Source organism: Schistocerca gregaria, chromosome 3 (genome assembly GCF_023897955.1).
Source record: "Schistocerca gregaria isolate iqSchGreg1 chromosome 3, iqSchGreg1.2, whole genome shotgun sequence".
Taxonomy (NCBI): domain Eukaryota; kingdom Metazoa; phylum Arthropoda; class Insecta; order Orthoptera; family Acrididae; genus Schistocerca; species Schistocerca gregaria.
This window is the reverse complement of record NC_064922.1, coordinates 611,587,077-611,613,465: the sequence shown is the minus strand read 5'-3', so window position 1 is coordinate 611,613,465 and position 26,389 is coordinate 611,587,077. Positions and strand designations below refer to the sequence as shown.

Sequence of the window (26,389 nt, the reverse complement as noted above, 5' to 3'; positions counted from 1 at the left end):
TAAGAGGCAGACATCTATCCACACCATCACACAGGAATTTCAAACTGCATCGGGATCCACTGCAAGTACTATGACAGTTATGCAGGAGGTGGGAAAACGTGGCCCGGTCGCTATGGCCGAGCGGTTCTAGGCGCTTTAGTCTGGAACCGTGCGATCGCTACGGTCGCAGGTTCGATTCCTGCCTCGGGCGTGGGTGTGTCTGATGTCCATAGGTTAGTTAGGTTTAAGTAGCTCTAAGTTCTAGTGGACTGTTGACCTCAGATGTTATGTCCCATAGTGCTCAGAGCCATTTGAACCATTTTGTTGTTGTTGAGAAAACGTGGATTTCATGGTCTAGTGGCTGCTCATAAGCCACACATCACGCCGGTATATGCCAAACGACGCCTCGCTTGATGTAAGGAGCGTTAGCGTTGGACGATTGAACAATGGAAAAACGTTGTGTGGAGTGACGAATCACGGTAGATAATGTGGCGATCCGATGGCAGGGTGTGGGTATGGAGAATGCCCAGTGAACGTCATCTGCCAGCATGTGTAGTGCCAACAGTAAGATTCGGAGGCGGTGTGGTGTAGCCGTGTTTTTCATGGAGGGGGCTTGCACCCTTTGTTGTTTTGCGTGGCACTATCACAGCACAGGTCTACAGTGATGTTTTAAGCTCCTTCTTGCTTCCCACTGTTGCACAGCAATTCGGGGATGGCGACTGAATCTTTCAACGCGTCATCAAAGCTAAGGGTGGGCCAACACCATACTGAACTCCAGCATTACCGATGGAGGGTGCCACGAACTTGTAAGTCATTTTCAGCCAGGTGTCTGCATGCTTTTGATCACATGGTGTATATGGCCATCTCTCCCAATTGGCAGATAGAGATGACCAGAGCTCGTCATCAGACATAGCGGACGAGAACGCATGTTGTTACATGCCAGTATGAAGCACTGAAATGTAAGATTTCGCAACTTCTCACAATATAACTTCCAGAAAAATGAAGAAATATTGAAAAGCTATGTAATATTAAGGTGCATGAAAAACTAAAATAATAAAAAGTACTTTTCATTGAAATAAAGAGTCAAGGAAGCATAAACGTATCACTCGTGACAAAGACTCATTATCAGCTCACCGGCAGCGCTGTTAAGCGGGTAATTGGAGAACCACAGTCATTGGCCATCTCCCCTGTATGGCTATCCATTCCTGTTTTGGTGGTGGTAAGTTCCTATGGGACTAAACTTCTGAGGTCACCGGTCCCTAGGCTTACGCACTACTTAATCTAACTTTAACTAACTAACTTACGCTAAGGACAGCACACACTCGTGCCCGAGAGAGGCCTTGAAGGTCCGAGGGGGGTGGGGGGTGGGGGGTTGGAGCCCCGCGAACCCTGGGAAAGCGCCCCAAACTACGCGGCATTCTCTGTCTTACTGTGCTTCATATGCAGCCGAAGCTATTAACCGATGATTAAATCCCGTAGAACTCCCAGACTTTGAGAATGCCAATTACTGCGTTTCACTACCAGTTCCAAGTAATCCCAGACATTTTTTGTGCAATGAAGACCGGGTGATTTAGCAGGGCATTTCACCTTCAATAAGGCGCCAGAGTCTTCATCAAACCAGGTATGTATGTCATCATTTTCGAAGGTAGCAGTGCTCAGAATATGTTTGTCATGAAGATGTTGAAGAATGGGCATCAGCTGGTCACTGATAATATCGAAATAAACATCCTCGTTCATATTCACAATGACCTGAATGAGTGGGCCCGAACGGTGCAACGAAAACTGCCCCAGAACATCACGTACAGATCCTCAGCCTGATATAGATTGAAGTGACAAATATTATAGTATATCTCCCAATGTCGTGTTGGACCTCCTTTTGCCCAGAGTACTGCAGCATATAGACGTGGAATGGACTCAACAAGTCGTTGGAAGTCCGTTGCAGAAATATTCAGTCCTGCTGCCTCTGTAGCCGTCCATAATTACGAAACTGTCGACGATGCAGGATTTTGTGCACGAACTCACCTCTCGATTATGTCCCACAAACGTTCCACGGGATTCGTGTCAGTCGATGTGGATGGCCAAATCATTCGTTCGAATTGTCCAGAATGTTCTTAAGACTAATCGCGAACAATTGTGGTCCACTGACGTGGTGCATTGTCATCCATAAAAATTGCAACGTTGTTTATCTGCAAATGGTCTCCAAGAAGCCGAACATAACCATTTCCAGTCAATGATATGTTCAGTTGGACGAAAGGATCCAGTCCATTCCATGTAAACACAATCCACACCTTTATGGAGGCACCATCAGGTTGCACAGTGCTAGGTGACAACTTGGATCCATGGCTTCCTGTGTCCTGCGCCGCGCTGGAACCCTACCATCAGCTCTTACTAATAGAGATCGAGACTCATCTGATGAAGTCACGATTTTGCAGTCGTCTAGGGTCCAACCGACTTGGTCATGAGTAAAGGAGAAGCGCTGCTGCAATATTGTGTTGTCAGGAAAAGCACCCGCGTCGGTTGTCTGCTGCCACAGCCGCACTGTCTTAACGAATACGCTCGTTGTACGTCCCACATCGATTTCTGCAGTTATTTCGCGCAGAGGTGCTTGTCTGTTAGCACCGACAACTGCGTGCAGTGCTCACGGTCGTTAAGTGAAGGCCGTCGGCCACTACGTTGTCCGTGATGAGAGATAATGCCTGAAATTGGGTATCTTCGGCAACATCCTTGACACTGTGGATCTCAGAATACTGAATTCCTTAACGATTCCAGAAATGGAATGCCACATGTGTGTAGCTCCAAATACCATTCCGTATTCAGTGTCTAATTGCCGTCGTGAGGCCATAATCATGTTGGAAAACTTTTCACACGAATCACCCGAGTGCAAATGACAGTTTTGCCAAAGCACTGCCCTTTTATGTCTTGTGTATGTGGTACTAACGTCATATGTATTTGGGCATATCGTCATCACATGACTTTGTCACATCAGTGTACACCCTCCACACGATGTGGATTGAGTACCTTATTGGACCGTCGGTGCCCTTGACGTCATGAATGATTTGAAAAGAGTCAAAATTGTGACTCCTCAGAGGGTACTACGCGTCTCCAGTCAGCTACCGTCCAGTTTCTTTGTTGTTTAGCACATCGTGGACGTGAAACTGTAGTGCTGTTGGCAATGACGTTTTGAGGTAGACCCATCTTCCGATGTCGATTGAATGCCGTTTACTTCGCAATGTTCGCTCGAAAACCAGACCAGATGGACCTGCATTCCATAGCACCAGCAATTGCTACCGAATTGGAACCGACTGTCATTTCCAGTGCGTGACTCTTGTCTCTGGGGAATGTGGGATAGGAGTAGGATCTTTTTACGACCACTGTTCTAATCTCGATTTACATGGCTGCGAGTGGTACAGCATTCCTTGTTGAGATTTAAGACTGTCTATGTTGATCCGCCAACAAATCGGGCAACTTAATTCTCAGATTGTTTCACGGGCACGTCGAAATACGATAGCTTCTTTCTACCATTCTGTCACATCACGTCTGGCACTTTGACATCACTTCACTGCCAAGACAGATGTCAGCTGACGTGACAGTGACCACAGTGACCTGGTGTCGTTCAAACAAGATTGCCCTCAATGCCGCCAAAACTACGACAGTCTACTTTACCAAACAGCACTTAATCCTCCGCTACAACATCAATATTGCAGACGTCTGGGTCCCATGGTCCCCTGAGACCAAATATTTAGGTGTCCAGATGAATAAAAAAACTGCTCTTCCATCGACATGCAGAATATGTCACCCAAAAAGGTCAGAAGCTGATAAATGCGTTGTGCCCAGTATTCAACAGCAGGGAACTGAACCTAAAATCCTAGGTCAGAAGCTGATAAATGCGTTGTGCCCAGTATTCAACAGCAGGGAACTGAACCTAAAATCCTAGCTCTGACTGTGTCAGGCAGGTGCTTGGCAAAGTCTTTCTGGTAAACTGCCAGCAGTCTGCCTGCAATAAGGCGCTGCAGTTCACTGTTCAGTTTAATATAATTCGTGGAATTGTAAACATGACAAGAGGTTCAAATGGATCTGAGCACTATGGGACTTAACATCTGTGGTCATCAGTCCTCTAGAACTTAGAACTACTTAAACCTAACTAACCTAAGGACATCACACACATCCATGTCCGAGGCAGGATTCAAACCTGCGACCGTAACAGTCGCGCGGTTCCGGACTGAGCGCCTAGAACCGCTAGACCACCGCGGCCGGCAAACATGACAAGAGGGATCTATTCCTTCTTTGGTGGTGGTGGCGGCGGATTTTGAGAAGTGGGGTCGGGAGGGGCACCCATTTCCTGGTCCATGGCACCAACAGGTGCGGATACTCCAGGTGTGGAGGCATCTGAATCCGATTCACAGCCGCTGCGGTGGGCGCGAGCGGAAAGCCGTTTCAATTTTCGACCATGAGGGGGGGGGGGGAGGGGGGATGGGGCGGGGGCCGACAGGCTCGGAGTCTCCAGAAGGCCCGTTGGGCCAACAAGATGGTGTAGTGGTGTAGACGAAACAGCACCCGACGGGGCGTCCATGTGATGGTCGGTCGTATCAATGCTGGGGGTGGACATACCTTGACCGTCACTGGGTGAGAGGTCTATCACCAGGCGGCCATGGGAGTCATCAGACGACGAAGAGAAAATCGGCCACTCATGCGAGGCTGTGGACATAGTTCACATGAATCGGTATCACTGTTAGTGGTTATCACTGGCTTGTGGCGGGAAGCACGATGCGCTCGTTCCTTAACCAATTGGGTGATATCAGCCGCGGATTGCTGTCCTTGGCACTATTCCTGCTTTGCCTCGTTCCGACTGACGTAGTCAGGGCCCTGGCAGACAAAATACACTAACGCCTGTCGCCTATACGAGTGCCCGGTACAACGGACGCGTACGAAAAAACAACGTTGCCTTAGAAGGTGAACGACAAATCATTGTGGACTCAGACACTACGACTAAACAACTCTGAGCAACACTCGTGACCTAACGAACGACGCGCACGCACTCGCAAGTAAGTACGGTCAGGGCTCCAACCTGAATGATGACCTGTGCAGCTCTGGTGACGAATTCATAGCGGCCGACGGCGGAATACACGTGCCACTATTTTCTGGTCACGCGTGTGGCGGAGCGAGTAGGTCCCTTGGAAGTGGCGGCCTCTGCTAGCGCTGGTACCGCCGCCTAGTGCCCGTCCGTTACTGCAACGAGGCGAGTCCGTGACGCTGAGGCGTGCAATGGCCATCTAGGCTGCACGCTTGCCCGAGGTGCCTGAAGGGTTGCCGATCGCTTTTACGAAGATCTCCGGTATAGCAAATCTGTCACACGACAATGGGATCCATTAAGCGGCATGCGTGTGTCTGCTAACAGTTCAGTGCACAACAATAGCTGGCCTCTCAAGTTCACAGAGGGCGGTACACAAACGATGAGTATGTGAATGAGCTTCTGGCGCATCCGATAATCAAGCTGCTGCTGCACGTGAGTAATTATACAATTCGCTCCTGGTTAGGAAATCGTAAAAGTCACAAAATCGGATACTTCCCTGTTGCTGCGCCCGTCTCTGCCGGATGCTGCTGCTTTACTGGTTGACTAACGCCAACAACCGGCCACTAGGTACCAAAACAAACAAACAAATAAACGATTATCGATTCGCGCTACGGGAATGAAATGTAGACCTGAAGAAAACGCAGGAACTGTGCCTAATAAATTAAATTAATATGCAGAGTTTCAAAAACCTAACTACCGAAGCACTCAGGTGAAACTAAATAAGTCACCCGCGATTGGGAACTTGTAAAACGTCACAAAATCGGTTTACTTTCAGACGCAAAGGATAACGCGAGAACTGTGTCTATTAGGTATTAAATTAACTCGCAGAAACTCAAGAAACTAAACTGTCAAAGCACACAGATGAAATTATACAATTCACTCCTGGTTAGGAACTCGTAAAAGTCAGAAATCGCTTATATCCCTGTAGGTGCGTCTGTCTGTCTCTGTGTGCTAGTTTCTTGAGATTCTGCATGTTAATTTAATATCAACAGCCACAGTTCTCGTGATTTTCTTTGCGTCTCAAAGTAAACCGATTTTGTGACGTATTACAAGTTCCTAATCAAGGGCCAATTATTTAGTTTCACCTGAGTGCTTCGGCTGTTAGGTTTTTGAATCTCTGCGTAGTAATGTAATTTATTAGACACAGTTCCTGCGTTTCCATCGCGGTCTATGGTAGAGTTTCGCAGCACATGCCGATGGTCCGGTACTTCGGTAGTTAAGTGCACCACGGTCTTTAGTATGGATAGGGACTGTCATTGTTGTGTGCAAATGCGAGCCGTGTTGGTGACACTTCACTCTCAGCTCCAGTCTGTGATGGCTTTGGTCACACAGCTTGAAGCTGCAGTGGATAGGCACCATTGTTGTGGGCCGGCCGTGGGGATCCAATGGACGTCGAGTACGTTCGAGTCCTCTGATCAGTCCTCACTGGTGGCCAGCCCAGTTACTGCTCGCATTGAGGTTGACCCTTCACCTGTGGTCGAGTGGGTCACCCCAGGGCATAGCAGGGAAAGACTTCCCAGCTAGACGCGAGTAAGGCCTCCCCAGTAGGTCTGACAAACAGGTTCCATGTGCTGTCTGTGGCTCACACTATTGATCAGCCGGACGCTATTACCTGCCTGTTTCAGCGGAAATCTCTCAGCCTCCAAGATCTGGGCAATCGCAGAAGAGGGTGGGATTATTGATAGTTCGGAGCCCCAACATCAGGCGTGTTATGGGGCCCCACAGAGACATGGCTGCCAAGAAGGGGCCGGCCGCGGTGGTCTCGCGGTTCTAGGCGCTCGGTCCGGAACCGCGCGACTACTACGGCCGCAGGTTCGAATCCTGCCTCGGGCATGGATATGTGTGGTGTCCTTGGGTTAGTTAGATTTAATTAGTTCTAAGTTCAAGGCGACTGATGACCACAGATGTTAAGTGGCATAGTGCTCAGAGCCAGAGGGAGCCAAGAAGGGGAAGAAAGCCAATGTGCACTCCATGTATATATCGGGTGGAGTCATTCCAGACGTGGAACCGGTCCTTCTGGATGCCATGAAGAGCACAGGATGCAGCCAGCTGCAGGTGGTGGCTGACGTCGGTACCAGTGATGTGTCTCACTTTGGATCGGAAGAGATTCTCACTGGTTTCGAGTGGCTAACAAAAGTGATAAAGGCTGCCAGTCTTGCTTGCAAGATGAAAGTAGAACTGACCATTTGCAGCATAGTCGACAGGACCGATTGCGGACCTCTTTACATAGCCGAGTGGAGGGTATGAATCAGAGGCTCAGACGGTTCTGCGACCATGTAGGCTGCAGATTCCTCGACTTTCGCCATAGGGGGGTTGGGTTCTGGTTCCACTGCATAGGTCTGTGTTGTGGTTGGCAGGAGAGCCAACACCGTGTTACTAGAGGAGGCCGAAAGGCACGCGTTTTAGCTCACGCAGGCTGGCGTGAGGTCTGGAACTGGACAAGGAAATTAGCATTTAGAAAAACGGACGTAGCTGGTGGAATACTTAACTTTAATCCATTAATGACGAACGTCGCTCTTATCGGACATGATTCACCATATCAATAGTAACTGAATATGGCGCCTTGCTAGGTCGTAGCAAATGACGTAGCTGAAGGCTATGCTAAACTATCGTCTTGGCAAATGAGAGCGTATTTTGTCAGTGAACCATCGCTAGGAAAGTCGGTTGTACAACTGGAGCGAGTGCTAGGAAGTCTCTCTAGACCTGCCGTACGTCGGCGCTCGGTCTGCAATCACTGATAGTGGCGACACGCGGGTCCGTCGTACACTAACGAACCGCGGCCGATTTAAAGGCTACCACCTAGCAAGTGTGGTGTCTGGCGGTGACACCACAGTCAGGAGTCCACTACACGTAGGAGGTGGCTACACGGGTAGCAAGGACTGGTGGAGTGGACTGGGCGGTTTTCTTTTTTTAGGCTAGAGGGCCTCGAGAAAATACAAAAAGAGCTTCAGTCACAATGGGTGCAGGACGAACACACAGGAGGAACGTAGACATAGGAACCATTGGCAGAACAGTTGTAAACTGTCGTAGCTGTGTTGGGAAAGTACCAGGGTTCCAAGCTCTAATACAAAGCACTGATCCTCAAATCGTTATGGGCACTGAAAGCTGGCTAAAGCCGGAGATAAGTTCAGCCGAAATTTTTGCGCTTTAGCAATGGAGATACCATCGGACTCAGTTGTCTCGAAATTTGGTAGAAAATCCGAAGAAATTCTGGTCGTATGTAAAGTACACAAGCGGCAAGACGCAGTCAATACCTTCGCTGCGCAGTGCCGATGGTACTGTTACCGACGACTGTGCCGCTAAAGCGGAGTTATTGAACGCAGTTTTCCGAAATTCCTTCACCACGAAAGACGAATGGAATATTCCAGAATTTGAAACACGAACATCTCCTAGCATGAGTTTCTTAGGGGTTGCGAAGCAACTCAAATCGCTTCATACGGGCAAGTCTTCAGGTCCAGATGGTATACCGATTAGGTTCCTTTCAAATTACGCTGATACTATAGCTCCCTACTTAGCACTCATATACAACCGCTCGCTCAACGATAGATCTGTACTTACAGATTGGAAAATTGCGCAGGTCGCACCAGTGTTTAAGAAGGGTAGTAGGAGTAATCCATTTAACTACAGACCTATATCATTGACGTCGGTTTGCAGTAGGGTTTTGGAGCATATACTGTATTCAAACATTATGAATCATCTCGAAGGGGACGATCTATTGACACGTAATCAGCATGGCTTCAGAAAACGTCGCTCTTGTGCAACGCAGCTAGCCCTTTATTCGCACGAAGTAATGGCCGCTATCAACAGGGGATCTCAAGTTGATTCTGTATTTCTAGATTGCCGGAAAGCTTTTGACACCGTTCCTCAAAAGCGACTTCTAATCAAGCTGCGGACCTATGGGGTATCGTCTCAGTTGTGCGACTGGATTCGTGATTTCCTGTCAGGAAGGTCGCAGTTCGTAGTAATAGACGGAAAATCATCGAGCAAAACTGAAGTGATATCAGGTGTTCCCCAGGGAAGCGTCCTGGGACCTCTGCTGTTCCTGATCTATATAAATGACCTGGGTGACAATCTGAGAAGTTCTCTTAGATTTTTCGCAGATGATGCTGTAATTTACCATTTAGTAAGGTCATCCGAAGACCAGTATCAATTGCAAAGCGATTTAGAAAAGATTGCTGTATGGTGTGGCAGGTGGCAATTGACGCTAAATAACGAAAAGTGTGAGATGATCCACATGAGTTCCAAAAGAAATCCGTTGGAATTCGATTACTCGATAAATAGTACAATTCTCAAGGCTGTCAATTCAACTATGTACCTGGGTGTTAAAATTACGAACAACTTCAGTTGGAAGGACCACATAGATAATATTGTGGGGAAGGCGAGCCAAAGGTTGCGTTTCATAGGCAGGACACTTAGAAGGTGCAACAAGTCCACTAAAGAGACAGCTTACACTACACTCGTTCGTCCTCTGTTAGAATATTGCTGCGCGGTGTGGGATCCTTACCAGGTGGGATTGACGGAGGACATCGAAAGGGTGCAAAAAAGGGCAGCTCGTTTTGTATTATCACGTAATAGGGGAGAGAGTGTGGCAGATATGATACACGAGTTGGGATGGAAGTCATTACAGCAAAGACGTTTTTCGTCGCGGCGAGACCTTTTTACGAAATTTCAGTCACCAACTTTCTCTTCCGAATGCGAAAATATTTTGTTGAGCCCAACCTACATAGGTAGGAATGATCATCAAAATAAAATAAGCGAAATCAGAGCTCGAACAGAAAGGTTTAGGTGTTCGTTTTTCCCGCGCGCTGTTCGGGAGTGGAATAGTAGAGAGATAGTATGATTGTGGTTCGATGAATCCTCTGCCAAGCACTTAAATGTGAATTGCAAAGTAGTCATGTAGATGTAGATGTAGATGTAGATGCCAAAGCAGAGTTACTAAACACAGACTTTCGAAATGCATTCACAAAAGTATTCGAAATAAATATTCCAGAATTAGAATCAAGCCAACATGAGTAACGTAGAAGCAGGTATCCTCGGAGTAGTGAAGCAACTTAAATCACATAATAAAAGCAAGTTTTCTGGTCCAGACTGTATACCAATTAGGTTCCTTTCAGAGTACACAGATGCAGTAGCTTCATACTTAACATTAATATACAACCGTTCTCTCGACGATAGATCCGTACCCAAATATTCAAAAAAGGTAGTAGGAGTAATCCACTAAATTACAGGCCCATATCATTAACGTCGATATGCAGCAGGATTTATGAATATACACTCCTGGAAATGGAAAAAAGAACACACTGACACCGGTGTGTCAGACCCACCATACTTGCTCCGGACACTGCGAGAGGGCTGTACAAGCAATGATCACACTCACGGCACAGCGGACACAGCAGGAACCGCGGTGTTGGCCGTCGAATGGCGCTAGCTGCGCAGCATTTGTGCACCGCCGCCCTCAGTGTCAGCCAGTTTGCTGTGGCATACGGAGCTCCATCGCAGTCTTTAACACTGGTAGCATGCCGCGACAGCGTGGACGTGAACCGTATGTGCAGTTGACGGACTTTGAGCGAGGGCGTATAGTGGGCATGCGGGAGGCCGGGTGGACGTACCGCCGAATTGCTCAACACGTGGGGCGTAAGGTCTCCACAGTGCATCGATGTTGTCGCCAGTGGTCGGCGGAAGGTGCACGTGCCCGTCGACCTGGGACCGGACCGCAGCGACGCACGGATGCACGCCAAGACCGTAGGATCCTACGCAGTGCCGTAGGGGACCACACCGCCACTTCCCAGCAAATTGGGGACACTGTTGCTCCTGGGGTGTCGGCGAGGAGCATTCGCAACCGTCTCCATGAAGCTGGGCTACGGTCCCGTACACCGTTAGGCCGTCTTCCGCCCACGCCCCAACATCGTGCAGCCCGCCTCCAGTGGTGTCGCGACAGGCGTGAATGGAGGGACGAATGGAGACGTGTCGTCTTCAGCGATGAGAGTCGCTTCTGCCTTGGTGCCAATGATGGTCGTATGCGGGTTTGGCGCCGTGCAGGTGAGCGCCACAATCAGGACTGCATACGACCGAGGCACACAGGGCCAACACCCGGTATCATGGTGTGGGGAGCGATCTCCTACACTGGCCGTACACCTCTGGTGATTGTTGAGGGGACACTGAATAGTGCACGGTACATCCAAACCGTCATCGAACCCATCGTTCTACCATTCCTAGACCGGCAAGGGAACTTGCTGTTCCAACAGGACAATGCACGTCCGCATGTATCCCGTGCCACCCAACGTGCTCTAGAAGGTGTAAGTCAACTACCCTGGCCAGCAAGATCTCCGGATCTGTCCCCCATTGAGCATGTTTGGGACTGGATGAAGCGTCGTCTCACGCGGTCTGCACGTCCAGCATGAACGCTGGTCCAACTGAGGCGCCAGGTGGAAATGGCATGGCAAGCCGTTCCACAGGACTACATCCAGCATCTCTACGATCGTCTCCATGGGAGAATAGCAGCCTGCATTGCTGCGAAAGGTGGATATACACTGTACTAGTGCCGAAATTGTGCATTCTCTGTTGCCTGTGTCTATGTGCCTGTGGTTCTGTCAGTGTGATCATGTGATGTATCTGACCCCAGGAATGTGTCAATAAAGTTTCCCCTTCCTGGGACAATGAATTCACGGTGTTCTTATTTCAATTTCCAGGAGTGTATATTGTGTTCGAACATTGTCAGTTATCTCTAAGAAAACGGTTTATTGACACTCTTGACACTCAGTCAACTCGGATTTAGAAAACATCGTTCTTGTGAAACAGAACTAGCTCTTTACTCGCTCGAAGTTTTGAGTGCTGTCGACAAGGGATTTCAAATTGATTCCGTATTTCTGGATTTCCGGAAGGCTTTTGACACTGTACCACACAAGCGGGTTGTACTGAAATTGCATGCCTATGGAATATCGTCTCAGTTATGTGGCTGGGTTCGTGATTCCCTGTCAGAGAGGTCACAGTTCATAGTAATTAACGGAAAGCCATCGAGTGAAACAGAAGTGATTTCCAGCGTTCACCAAGGTAGTGTTATAGGCCCTTTGCTGTTCCGTATCTATATAAAAAAACTGGATGACAATCTGAGCAGCCGTCTTAGGTTGTTTGCAGATGACGCTGTCGTTTATCGACTAATGAAGTCATCAGAAGACTAAAATAAATTGTAAAACGATTTAGAAAAGATATCTGAATGCCATGAAAATTGGCAATTGACTGTAAATAACGAAAAGTGTGAGGTCATCCACATGAGTGCTAAAAGGAATCTGTTAAACTTCGGTTACACGATAAATCAGTCAAATCTAAAGGCCGTAAATTCAACTAAATACCTAGGAATTACAATTACGAACAACTTAAATTGGAAGGAACGCACAGAAAATGTTGCGAGAAGGCTATCCAAGACTGCATTTTATTGGCAGGACACTTACAAAATTTAACAGATCTGCTGAGGAGACTTCCTACACTGCGCTTGTCCATCCTCTTTTAGAATACTGCTGCGCGGTGTAGGATCCTCACCAGATAGGACTGACGGAGTACTTCGAAAAAGTTCAAAGAAGAGCAGCACGTTATCGCGAAATATGGGAGAAACTGTCACTGAAATGATACAGGATTTGGGACCGACATCATTACAAAGAAAGGCCTATTTTGTTGCGAAGGAATCTTCTCACGAAATTCCAATCACCAACTTTCTCCTCAGAATTCGAAAATATTTTGTTGACGCCGACCTACTTAGGGAGAAACGATCATCATGATAAAATAAGGGAAATAAGAGCTCACGTGGAAAGATATAGGTGTTCGCTCATTCCGCGCGCTATACGATATTGGAATAACAAAGAATTGTGAAGGTGGTTTGATGAACCCTCTGCCAGGCACTTAAATGTGATTTGCAGAGTATCCATGTAGATGTAGATGCAGACGTAGATGTAGATGCTGCACGGTTTCCTCAACGGCGCCATCTCGATAAGAATGTTGTTCGTCGCTTGGAGCAATGCCTTCGGGAAACCGGTAATGTTAGTCTACAAGTAATGGGCAGAGGTCGTCCAAGGATTAAATGTATCCCACAAACAGAGGACACGACTCTTGAAACCACTGACTAGTCACCTTGGCGAAGTACCCGTGATATTACAAGGCAGTTCAAGATATCTGAAAAGCTGGTTTTTCAAGCGTTGCACGATGATGAACTCCATCGATACCATTGCATGTTAACTCAAAACCGGCGACCAGAAGACCACATTCGACGGTTAAATTTTGTGAACGGCTTTTGCACCAAATGGAAGATAATGATACGGACTGACGACTCAAGCTCCACTCGTGAGCGTATTTTCAACCTCCACAATAGCCATTATTAGTCGGGACACGACCCACAATCCACCCGTGAACGTGGCTTTCAGGCACGCTTTGGGATAAATATGTGGGTCGTAGTTGTGGGACGAGTGCTTTTGGGGCCTTACCTATTGCCGAGCAAGTTGAATGCGACCCTGTATCGTTCGTTCCTTTGCAATAGTTTTTTCTGTCACATCAGAAAACGTTCTACCTGGCGTTCGGCGACAGCTATGGTTTCAGCATGATGGTGCACCACCACACTTTGGAATGAATGTGCGTAATTACTTAGATGAAACCTTTCCAGGGAAATGGACTGGTCGTGGACGTCCGAGGTTCTGGCCTCCTCGTTCCCCGGACATTAATCTACTAGATCTTTATGTGTAGGGACACTTAAAGGATCAAGTTTATAGCACCCCATCCATGAATGTACAAGACCTAATAACTCGCGTAGATACCGCTTCGGCAACGGTAAATGCAGATGTGTTGCGTAGGGTCCAGCAAAGTACGATACAGCGAGTGGCGAAGTGTTTGCAAATGCATGGTGTTTGTTTTGAACATCGTATCTAAACCGAACGTTGCTAGTACGTGCACGTACCGGCTCTGTGAAGATAACACTGCACTTCAAAGGTACCGAATGGAATTGTTGTGCTTAGCATAGTATAAATATAGTGTAGGCCACCTATTGTATTTTTTGTACCTCAATTGATACAGACGATGTTACTGTATCAAATATTATATACTATTGACTTTGTTTGTGTCATGGAAGTTTCATATCAGCGCACACTCCGCTGTAGAGTGAACATTTCATTCTAGAAACAACCCCCAGGCTGTGGCTAAGCCATGTCTCCGCAATATCCTGTCTTTCAGGAGTGCTAGTTCTGCAAGTTTCGCAGGAGAGCTTCTGTAAAGTTTGGAAGGTATGAGACGAAGTACTGGCGGAATTAATGCTGTGAAGACGGGGCGTGAGTCGTGCTTGGGTAGCTCAGTCGGTAGAGCACTTGCCCGCGGAAGGCAAAGGTCCCGAGCTGGAGTCTCGGTCCGGCACACAGTTTTAACCTGCCAGGAAGTTTCATATCAGCGCACACACCGCTGTAGAGTGAAAATTCCATTCTAGGAACAAAGTGGTCGTTTACATCTGTAACAAGTTCATGTTATGTCTTAATGTTAAAATAAATGTAACAGAAACAGAAAGAAATACACAATATACCGCAATGCGGAGAATTAGATTAGTATATTTTGACGTTTTACTGAAAACAAAATGTTTAGCGCGAACGCGACTCGAACATCGGCGAGTTTCCGTGTCGACCCCCCGCGCCTTTGCGTCGTCTCACTGAGCTAATGGGACAGCTCCTTTACGGTTTTACCAGAGCATCGTTTTTTTAATGGTATTTCTATTAAGCGTATTGGTGGGACTACATTTTGCTATATACAATTTTGTCTTGAACTGAGATGAGGAATCGCATGCCGACCGCCAAGTGCAGCGTTTCTTCTTCACCCTGCATATTATAAACATAAGCAGCTCCAAAATCACAGTCCAACATGGAAGATGGTGAAAAAAAGAAGGCAGGGGCAATTGCTCGCGAAAATAAGGAAATATCTATTCAGATTCCAATCTGGCACACTTTTTAACTGTCACGACATGTTCATAGTCTTCTTATTCTTGCCACGTGTTATTCAGAATGTTTGACCCTCCACTGAATATGAGATGAGCGGATGTTAAGCCTACTTGGACGACACTTGCTGCAGAGCTGATGAGTGCCCTACGGTGTGTTGCAGACGCGGTACGGCGTATCATGGGAGTGCGCACAGGAGACTCCGAGTACCAGGGGAACATCGGTCTGCTGGCCGCCGCCGCGCTCTCGCTGCCCAGAGACCAGCCGGCCTCCAGCTAAACTACTGCTTCCTACCTTTCACTATCTCATCAAATTAAACAGAGCAACGCTCCTCATTTACACCTGCAGTGTGTTTTCTATCACCTCAATCTGTGCATTTTTGGAACATACAGAACAGCCTAAAAAATGGTGCATAACATATACCCAACGATTAAAAAAAAAAATTTAAAGGAGATAAAATCTTAGTTGCTGCTGAAAAATTGAAGGTCCATTCCCATTCCTTGCCGTTGCTGTCGTCGTAGGGCTAGAGATAGTTTGGCACAACTTGCCATGCTAACTTATACTGTTCAAGACAATTTTTTCTCTGTATGATTACTATAGCCAAGATATTCTCGAATTTGCTTACTGTAGCCATGGTGTGGCCTCCCTCAACAATTTTTACTCCCCCTACTTCCCGCCAAAATGACTATTCCTTGATGCCTGAGTGTATGGTCTATCAACTAATTATTTTAGTCAAATAGTGCCACGAGTTCTTTTCTCCCCAATTCGATTTAGTAATTCTTCATTAGGTATCGCATCTGAAATTCGAAATACTTCTGTAGTACCATATTTCAAAAGCTTCTATTCTCATCTTGTCAGAACGTTTCGCTTCGTTACACTCCATTCAGATATTGTTAAAAAAAGAATTTCTATCTCTTAAATTTAGTGTTCACACATTTCTCGTTTTGTTTTTTATTGTTCGTCTGCATTTTATATCTTTTCCAATTCGGCCATCATCAGTTTTGCCAATAGCAAACTTCATTCACTCCTTTTAATGTCTCATTTTCAAATCTAGTTCCCTCAGCATCGCCTATTTTGATTCACTACACTCCATTACCCTCGTTTTCTTCCAAGTCATATGCTGTTTAATAGAATTACATTGTCATCAAAAATCCTCAGAGTTTTTAATTTTTATCTCTGATCTTATTTCTCCTCCCGAATTTCTCTTTTATTCCCTTTACTACCTGTTCATTATGCAGAATGATGGGGGACAGGCTACAAAACTTTCTAACTTCCTTCTTAAATACTGGATTACTTTCAGGTCTTTCTTCTCTTCTAAATGCATGATTATTTCTATACAAGTTCTCGTTAACCTTCTGCTCCCTGCATTTTACTCCTGCTACTTCCAGGATGTTAAATAGTGTTTTCCACTTAATGCTGTCAAAAGCTTGCTCTAAATCTACAAATACTGTAAATGCAGGAATGTCTGTCTTCAGTCTATCTTGTACCAGCCAGTACTGGCTCTCATATTCCTTCATTTCTCTAGTACCCAAACTGATATTCTCCGAGGTTGACTTCTAATAATCTTTCCATTCTTCTGTAAATGTTCGTATTAGTATTTTGCAACCATGACATCTTGAGACGATGGTTAGGTAATATTCACAAATGTTAATACCTGTTTTCTTTGTAACTAATATTGTATATACGAGAAATACCATCCACTTGACTTTTATCAAATAGAGATGGCAATTTATGCATAGGAGACAAGTATTGTAATTAATCCTGTTAGAGAAGAAGTAGCAGAAGAAATTGTTAATTTTTTTTGTTCCTGAAAACTGATTCTTCTTTAATTGGAAAAAGTCAGTATGTTCAGTTCAATCCAACAAATTGACTAACGCCAACAATCGATGCAGCAATGCAGCACATAAATAGGAATCTGTATATAATGTAGGATGTTCCAGATTTTTCGATTGTACTTATTGACAAAACTTCAGCAACGTACATATTACTCAGTTAATCAAACAACTGTTTCTCTTTTTTCCTGGTTTCGGAAACAAATAACTTTTTGGCATTTTTGCATTATTACACTCATTAATGTGATATGATGTAATTTTCTGAGGTCTTTAGAAACGACTGCTACGGTCGCAGGTTCGAATCCTGCCTCGGGTATGGATGTGTGTGATGTCCTTAGGTTAGTTAGGTTTAAGTAGTTCTAAGTTCTAGGGGACTGATGACCACAGCAGTTGAGTCCCATAGTGCTCAGAGCCATTTGGACCATTTATTACTTAGAAAGAGAAATATTGATTACACAAGCAGTGAGAATAATATGTGATGTTCACACTTAGTCATCCTGCAGACGGCTTTTCAAAGAGTACGCATTTTGAACATTCAATCAAAATATGTGCATTTGTTGATGAAATTCTTCATAAACAATTCATTGCAAAAATGTTCAAATGTGCGTGAAATCTTATGGAACTTAACTGCTAAGATCATCAGTCCCTAAGCTTACACACTACTTAACCTAAATTGTCCTAAGGACAAACACACACACCCATGCTCGAGGCAGGACTCGAACCTCCGCCGGTACCAGCCGCACAGTCCATGACTGCAGCGCACTAGACCGCACGGCTAATCCAGCTCGGCAATTCATTGCAGTTAGAGGAAAACAGTGATTTCAGGAGAAAACGTTTTATTGAAATCTGGTTGTATGGTTAGATAAAAAAGCTAAGTGGTATCATCTCCATGAGCAATACTGAGGATTGATATATTCTTTTTTTATTAACTTTTAGCCAGCGTAGTATTTAATACACATTAAATGGCCAGTAAGTACCTTGTTGCACCAAGGCTTCATCAGGGGCAATGAACTGTTACTGCTTCGATCAGCCGAACGACTTGACAGAGTGGCAGAGGTGCCATCTTTGCAGAGCAGGCACCTTTGCGCAATAAAGTGTTTCACGTAGAAAGAAGACTCATTCACTTACGTGACACCGCGAAATACTCTAGCCAGCGACCCCGAAAGCCACTGTTGTGACATCTTATAGCTTTGGCAGCGTTCCAGAACTAGCTAACTGGAAGGAAAACGGGGCAAGTGAAGTCATCTCTGCCAAACATTAGTACCCAGGTGCTCCTCCAGACTGTTACTGTTTCTGGGGTCGAATTGGTGTTGTTGGAGAAACACTAACCAGGTGGCACACAAATATACCCTCCAAATAAGAGTCTCACTCTCAAATGTTCATTGTATCCTGAAGTAACCAGGTGCGTACAAGATGCCGTACTACACAATCACTCTCTGTGCTAGTGATGACAATAAGATGGAAACCACTTGCAGTACGAGATGAAGCAGCCTTCCACAATCCACAGATTTTGTCCCCAATAACTGCCGGCTTCTGCCTGAGGTGAAGTTTGTATGCAGTCACCTTGGTGCCCCCATTCAGCTGGGCCACCTAATGGGTGACTATCTTCTGTTGTAACCACATCTGTGGTGGGATGTGAGTTCAAGCCTGGGCCACCTTACCACCCAGCTATACAGTCCGTCGCTGTCATCCAGCCTGAGCAGGCGTAAATTGTTGCTGACCATTGTCCAGGGTGGGTGCAAACCTTTATCTCTAGTCATGTTGGGCAACACGGTTTAAACAGTCTATCTGAGAGTGTTGTTAATGCAGAGACAGGGAATCTGAGATAAAAAGGAACGCCTCAGCCATCCATCGCCGATGGCACGCCACTTGCGTCAGATCACTGCAGCTGCTCCTTGCCGCAATGGTAACACCAATGCCAAAGTGAAGCACTGTTGGGCTTGGCTAGCACTTGGATAGGTGACTGTCTGCGTCTGCCGAGCGCTGTTGGCAAGTGAAGTACACTCAGCGCTTGTGAGGCTAATTGCGGAGCTACTTGACTGAGGATTAGCGCCTCCGGTCACGAAAACTGACAACAGCCAGGAGGGCAGTGCGCTGACCACATGCCCCTCCATGTCTGCATCCAGTGATTCCTGTCGGCTGAGGATGACGTGGCGGTCGGTCGCCACCGTTGGGCCCTCCGATGCATGTTCAGACAGGGTTTATTAGTTTTTACTGCAGCCATACTAAATCCAGCAGCTTCTATTTCCCTCATGCATTGCATGCCTGCCTGGCAGACCATTGATTCTTGCATGCTATATGCATGTGGCCACCTGTATCACACACTCCAACGACCTTCTTTTCAGCTACGTTTCCTTTCTTGTAGCTGTCTTTGATAAAGGATTATTATGACAGGTACGTTTCAGTGATGGTTTGCAGTACCATTCCAATCACCACTGCCTCCATAGCGCATGTCCTAGTGTGAAAACCATGCCAGCAGCCAATTCACCCACCACTATAGGTGTCACGTTCCGACCCTTATAGTCTAGTGAGAGAAGTTTTTCGACGTTAACAGTTGCCATCTGTCGGGAGGAACCGCTAACTGCGACGTCATTGCTATCTCTGGTTTGTAGCTTTGTTAGTACAAGTGTCGTTTATTTATTTATTTATCACTAGATGAAAAGAAATGCATATATACAATATTTATGGACAAATGTGTACAAGCTCGTACAGTATTACATATCCAGATCTAGTGCTCTTAGCCATTCAGTCGCTTCATCTGATGCTTGGTGAATGTGCATTATCGTTCCTTTGTACACTTGAAGAGGACAGTCAGCAACGATATGGTAGACTGACTGTAAGAAGGCATCATAGCCAATATTTGCAGGTCCAACCCATCCCCACTTGTTCATTAGACAACCACACCAGCCTTTATGGTTCGAATCCGGTTCCTAACACTCTATTGTCGTCACGGGAGATCGAATCCTTGTATTTACATGAAAGTATTCTCAACTAGAAGTTAGTTGGCTACGGATGACTGCTCCCACTGGGTTTTCTATGAATGGTTGACATCGAAAGACACCCAGTAATTAGATGAATAAGACTATTAGATGAATAAAGCTATTTGCTATGTGCCGCGTTTTCCTTGATTTCAAGCGTTGGTATTCTGCTTGTGCAATATCTCGATGAATGGGTAGCAGATGAATGTTTTGAATGTTATCTACACCTTCAGGAGAGTTTGTGATCTTCTTTGAGTTGGAGGTGCGGTATTGCTAAGAACAGGAAGCCACGTTGTGTTTGTAATCCGAATTCATCCACTCTCTCTATCCACCTCCTCCTCCCCTTCTCTCTGGCCATCCCCTCTCCCTTTATCCACCTCTCCTTCCTCCTCTCCATATCCATCCCCTCCTGTCCCTGCCCATCACCTCCACCATTTCCTCTCTGTCCATCCCCACCAACCCCTCTCTGTGTCTACCTCCTCCATCTCTTCCTACCTCTCTCTCTGTCCATCTCCACCTCCTGCCTCTCTCTTTCAATCTGCCCCACCACCTCTGCCCATCTGCTCCTTCCCCTTGTATCCATCTCCTCGTCCCCTCTCAGTTTCATCTCATATTCCACCTCTCTTTGTCAATCTCTCCCCCCTCTCTCGGTCCATACCTTCTTACCCCCTCTCTCTTTTCATCTCCCCCTTCCACTCTCCTTGCTCATTTCCTCCCCTTTCCTTTCTGTGTCCATCTCTTCCTCTCCCCTTGCTCTGTCTGTTCCTCTTCTCCCCTTACTCTGTCCTTTTCCTCCTCCCCCTTTGCCACTTCATCTCCTCCTACCCCATCTCTCTATCAGCTTCTTCCTCTGCTGGTCTCTGTCCATCTCCTCCTCTACCGTCTCTCATTTCATTTCCCTGTGCCTTATCTTTGTCCCTCTCCTCCTCCTCCTATCTGTGCCTATCTCCTCCTTACTTCTCGCTGTATTTCCATCTCCTCATCCTCCCTTCTCTCTCTACATTATCGCACTTACCCTAATAGGAGGCTGGTGGTTCTTACCCCTGCAGTTTTGTTTCCAGATTGTAACTAATATGTACCAAATACGACTGAAACCGTTCCAATAGTTTAGGATGAGCTTTCTACCCAAGACTTTGCTCATATGTGCATAGTTAAAATATATTTCACACATATTTAATATATTTCACGCACATTTGTACACATATTTCACGTGTATGTCTAGCGAATAGCGTTCTGCTGTTTAATTTTCACGAAACTTTATCTTTACAACATCGTATCGCCTGAACTATGTGCCGAAAAATGATATAATTTTGCAGATACATACAGTGTCGTATTTGGCTACTGTCTGCAAAATGTGTTGTGAATAGAGGTAGTAGTACAGAAGTAATAAGCCAAAACGTCATGCATGATGCAGCAGTTCTCACGCATCTCAGTGTTTATGAGGTCGTATCTAGATACATTCAGCGGCATATGTGGATATCGTGTGTTAAATATGTTGTAAATGGAGTTGGTAGCAATAAGTAAGAAATTAAAACGTCATGCATGATGCAATAATTTTCTCGCATATAAGTATTTGAGTCACATCTCCTGAATTAAGTGTCGTACAATGATATATTTTTGTAGATACATTCAGCGACAATTGTGGATACTGTCTGCGACAAATGTTTTCAACAGAGTTAGTAGCAACGAAGTAATAAATTTAATCGTCTTGAGTGATGCCGTTGGTTTTCACGCTTTTAGTGTTTATGACGTCGTACCTCCTGAACTAAGTGTCGTACAATGACGTAATTTGTCAGGTAAGTTGAGTGGTATGTCTGAATACTGTCTGAAAAATGTTTCACGAATACAGTTACTAGCAGAGAAGTAATAAATTAAAACGGCAATTTTACTGCTTGAACAACGGTAATGTAGTAAGTGACAAACGCTCTTCCTTGCGTCATATTTTGGTGGTTGTCAGAGATAAAAAGGTCTGTAAACGTTTGAAATTATGTTTAATGTTTGTTGCAAGTCTCTAAGTGCACTCATTCTCAAGTACTGCACCTCTAAAGTATGGGTAGTCTTGCATCATGGGCTACACTGCTTTTTCATCTCTACACCTACCACTTCGATAGGTGGATCGTTCTTACCCCACAGCGATTGTTTCCAGGCAGTAAATGATATTTTTACAAAGTTTGGTTGAAATCAATATAGTGATTTAGGAGGAGCTGTCGTACATACATACGTAAATCCATTTTTATAATTTGTATGGATAACGCACCATACATGTAATGCAGAACACTATTGAGAACAAAACGTACATTGATATGAAAAGGATACACATGTGTGCAATGACAGAAACAAATTTAAAAACAGAACACTCAACACACAGTCCAATTTTACATTTCCAGCATTGGACAAGTGCTGATGTCTTAAAGTTTATTTTTATTGCAACACATCGTCTTCTTTTGGGTTCCAGTATTTTCACCGTCAGATGGTTCATTACGTCAAACTGGAGCTCGTTGATTACAATACTGGAGTGTGGTGTTAGTGCATGTCCTTTCAGTGGCATCGCGTATGTCCTGAAGCATACATCTTTGAAAATTTCTTTGACATTCAGTAACTAACTGAAAATAGCCCAGTACCATATCCTGTTATGGATGTTAATCCTGTACTGATAACACATTTTGATGCATTCGATCAGTTCCATCCATGTCCTTGTATCGTGTCAGAGTGGACGGTCGAGGAAATTCAGTGAGTTTCCTTGACTGCTAAGAATATCTTTTAACGTTTGGTACTGGGTTCACAGCAGTTTTATTTACGCTGCAAAAACAAGGCAGTTGTCATGCCATTTTCACATAAACAAACCATTTTCCTTTTGCACTGCCTGGTTCATATTCCACTGTTTCCTTCTTCTTTGGCCGGCCGCTGGGGCCGAGTGGTTCTAGGCGCTCCAGTCCGGGACCATGCGGCTGCTACGATCGCAGGTACGAATCCTGCCTCTGGCATGGATTTGTCTGATGTCCTTAGGTTAGTTAGATTTAAGTAGTTCTAAGTCTACGGGACTGATGACCTCAAATGTTAAGTCCCATAGTGTTTAGAGCCATTTGAACCTTCTTCTTCGAAAGGGGGCAGTTTTGAGGGATACAATTTTGTCTCACAGTCCCAGGGCCCCAAATACCTTGTTCTGTAAGAAAAATTACAACACCAATAGGCATACAATAATGGACAGCCAGAGAACGAGACAGATGGAAAAAGTAAGTGAACTGTTTATTATTTCAGATGTAATCGCCATAACAGTTAATACATTTACCCCGCTTGAGACAAGACGGTTAGTGCCTTCATGGAAAATGTTTGCGGGTGCCTGCGGAAGTATGATTGCATCCAGGTGTGTCCCTTATCGTCTGAAGCAAATCAACGGCCTCGAATGTCTTTCTTCGGAGCTCCACAACCATGGTAACTGTGTAGAGGATATGTAAGGACTTCCCAACCGAACTTCTGCAGTATAGTCGAAACAGCCTTGGCAACATGTGGACTCGCCCACTTACAAGTAGGTATTAAACAAAAAAGAAAAAAGTAGATAATCTTTTCAATGTGCAGTCTGTATTTCTATGTTGACGTTATTTATCTATCTACGTAGTCGTCACCCAAATACAAACATTTGTCGTACCGTGGCATCGCCTTCTTTACCTCTCCATTACAGAATTGTGCCTCCAGTTGCTTGAGGCAGTTGTTAAAAACATCCTTGGGCTCATCTTCCTCCTTAGGGGAAAAAATGTAACTTGCAGGTGCCAAATCCGGGCTATAGGAAGGATGTTGAGAAGTCTCCTAGCAAAAAAGTATGAGTTTTATTCATTCCATTCGCATAATGGAGTCTTGCATTGTCGTGAAGGAGCGTGGTTCCTTCTGTAATCATATCGCGGCGTTTGTTTTGGATTGACTTTTGGATATTGGTAACAGTCTAACAATAAACCTGGGAATTTATTATGTTCTCACGCGTTACTTCCATGAAATCTGTTATCAAAATCCCAAATCAATGTAACTACGATTTTGTGATTTGACAGTGTTAGCTCGAATTTTTTGAAACTGTGGGGAGGATGAGCGTGCATCCACTGTTTGGACTGGTCCTTAGTTTCGGTGTTGACATATTGCACCCATGTCTCCACATTCACGATTCGATCCAGAAATATCATAGTAGCGTTGAAGGATTGTCAAGCCTGAATCCAATAATTCAGTACTGCCAACATCAGTTAGACATTTTGGTACCCATCGAACACAAAACCTCTGGTAATCTCACCTCTCTATGACTGTGTTAAAGAGGGTTGCCCTTGACTTCTGAAGCACATCTTTAGAATATTCGGAAAATGTGAACCAACGTCTCGTGTGTACACGTGAGTGTCTTCCTCAGCCGCTACCATCATCTATAACTACGCGACAAGCCTTGAATTTCTGATCATCTCCTCACAACATTATCATTAATAATCCCATCCTCATACACACGACACAATCGACGATGAATCTCAGCGGCATTCACTCCTTCTGCCTGCAGAAAGCTCATGACAGAGCGCACCTCACAACTGGTGGGAGACGCAAGGACACCGTCCATTTCAGTCCCTTGCTGCTTATACACTGATGAACGAAATAGAGAAAGACTGACGCAACGTGACCTTCAGAGCCTCCTTTTCCAACCAAGCAAGCACCATAAAGCTACATTCATTTGTTTATTTTTAATGCCCAGTCGGAGGTTAATTTATGAATAGCTTTCATACATACCGATATCGGGGATGCAACCAGTATTTTGAGTCGGCTATTTACCGTGGAGTATAATGCACTAAAAAAAAGTGCCTCACGACGAAGGAATTATCCAAATTGGGCAGAAATCGATAGATGAGATGTACATGTACGGACAAACGAAGGATTACTTTTTCAGAAAAAATGAATCAGTAGTGTCAGGGTCGTCGTAACTGCCGTCTGCTTCCCATCTGCTCTGCAGTGAACTACGTTAATTTAAGTATTAACTGTATTTTTTTGCCGCTTCTTCTTCCATGTGTTTTTGCTTTTAGGAAGCTTTTATTGTCGAGTGCTAGTAATAGTGTTCCATAGATTTGGTATTAGTCCCTTTAGTCAACCATAGTGCCAGTAGTGCTAGTGTTTGTTCTGAATACAGTCCAGAGACAGGTGGTGATTATTTTCGTTGTTTTCAACAAAAAGTGTCTAGTAACCACAGTTTAGTCAGCTATCAGCCGCCTTTAGTGAATTAGCAGTCTAGTTAAAAGTTGGTTAACTGTCTACAGTAAATTGATTTCTTAGGATGGATAGGATGTGTGACTGCTGTGTACGGACGCAGGAGGAGCTGGCCCCTGTTCGCGAACAGATGAACGTGTTGATGGCCGCGGTCAGCCGTCTTCAGGCTGCTGCCTCGGAGTGTAGCGGCAGTGGGGAGTCTGATGGGTCGCATGGTATACCCCAGGTGTTACATGCTTCACCCACTGCCCCTGCTGTTGACACCTTCGCGGGTACCGGGCGCGGTAGGGCCACCCTCTCCCCAAGGGGAGTGGCGGGTTCAGCGGCGTTCGCGGCGCACGAGGCGGAGGGTCAATGTGGAGGCTGGCCGTGTGGCATCGTCCGCTCTGCCTGTGAGTGGACAGGTAGCCGCTCCTTCAGCGAGGTCCGAGCAGGCACACGGGGGGAGGGGTTTATTAGTGATTGGGAGCTCCAACGTTAGGCGGATGATGAAGCCCCCTAGGGAAATAGCGGAAAGGTTGGGGAAGAAGGCCAGTGTTCACTCTGCCTGCTTCCTGGGGGGTCTCATCCGAGATGTGGAGGAGGCCCTGCCGGTGGCCATAGAGAGCACTGGATGCACCCAACTGCAAATTGTTGCTCATGTCGGCACCAGTGACTCCTGCCACCTGGGTTCAGAGGTCATCCTCAGTTCGTACAGGCGGTTGGCGGAATTGCTGAAGGCGGAAAGGCTCGCTTGCGGGATGGAATCTGAGCTAACTATTTGTAGTATCGTTCCCAGAACCGATCGCGGTCCTCTGGTTTGGAGCCGAGTAGAAGGCTCAAACTAGAGGCTCAGACGATTCTGCGGAGATCTGGGGTGCAAATTTCTCGACCTCCCTATCGGGTGAAGAAATGTAGGGTCCCACTGAATAGGTCAGGCGTGCACTACACGCAGGAAGCGGCTACAATGGTAGCGGAGTACGTGTGGAGTGCGCATGTGGGATTTTTAGGTTAGAGAATTCCCTAGGCCCGACAGACGCCTCCTGAGACGTGACAACGTGGTAGTACTAGGCAAAACGCAAAGGGGAGAAACTACACTCCTGGAAATGAAAAAAAGAACACATTGACACCGGTGTGTCAGACCCACCATACTTGCTCCGGACACTGCGAGAGGGCTGTACAAGCAATGATCACACGCACGGCACAGCGGACACACCAGGAACCGCGGTGTTGGCCGTCGAATGGCGCTAGCTGCGCAGCATTTGTGCACCGCCGCCGTCAGTGTCAGCCAGTTTGCAGTGGCATACGGAGCTCCATCGCAGTCTTTAACACTGGTAGCATGCCGCGACAGCGTGGACGTGAACCGTATGTGCA

General features: G+C 45.9%; 1 protein-coding gene across 1 annotated transcript in view; it reads left to right on the top strand.

The window, feature by feature from the left end:
• LOC126356188 (uncharacterized) overlaps nt 1–15,353 on the top strand; it is a 102,888-nt gene extending 87,535 nt beyond the window's left edge. The window contains exon 5 of the mRNA XM_050006969.1: nt 15,170–15,353. Within this exon, the coding sequence (XP_049862926.1) occupies nt 15,170–15,285 (116 nt within the window). The 3' untranslated portion in view covers nt 15,286–15,353. The remainder of the gene's footprint in view (nt 1–15,169) is intronic.
• The last annotated feature ends 11,036 nt before the right edge of the window (nt 15,354–26,389 follow it).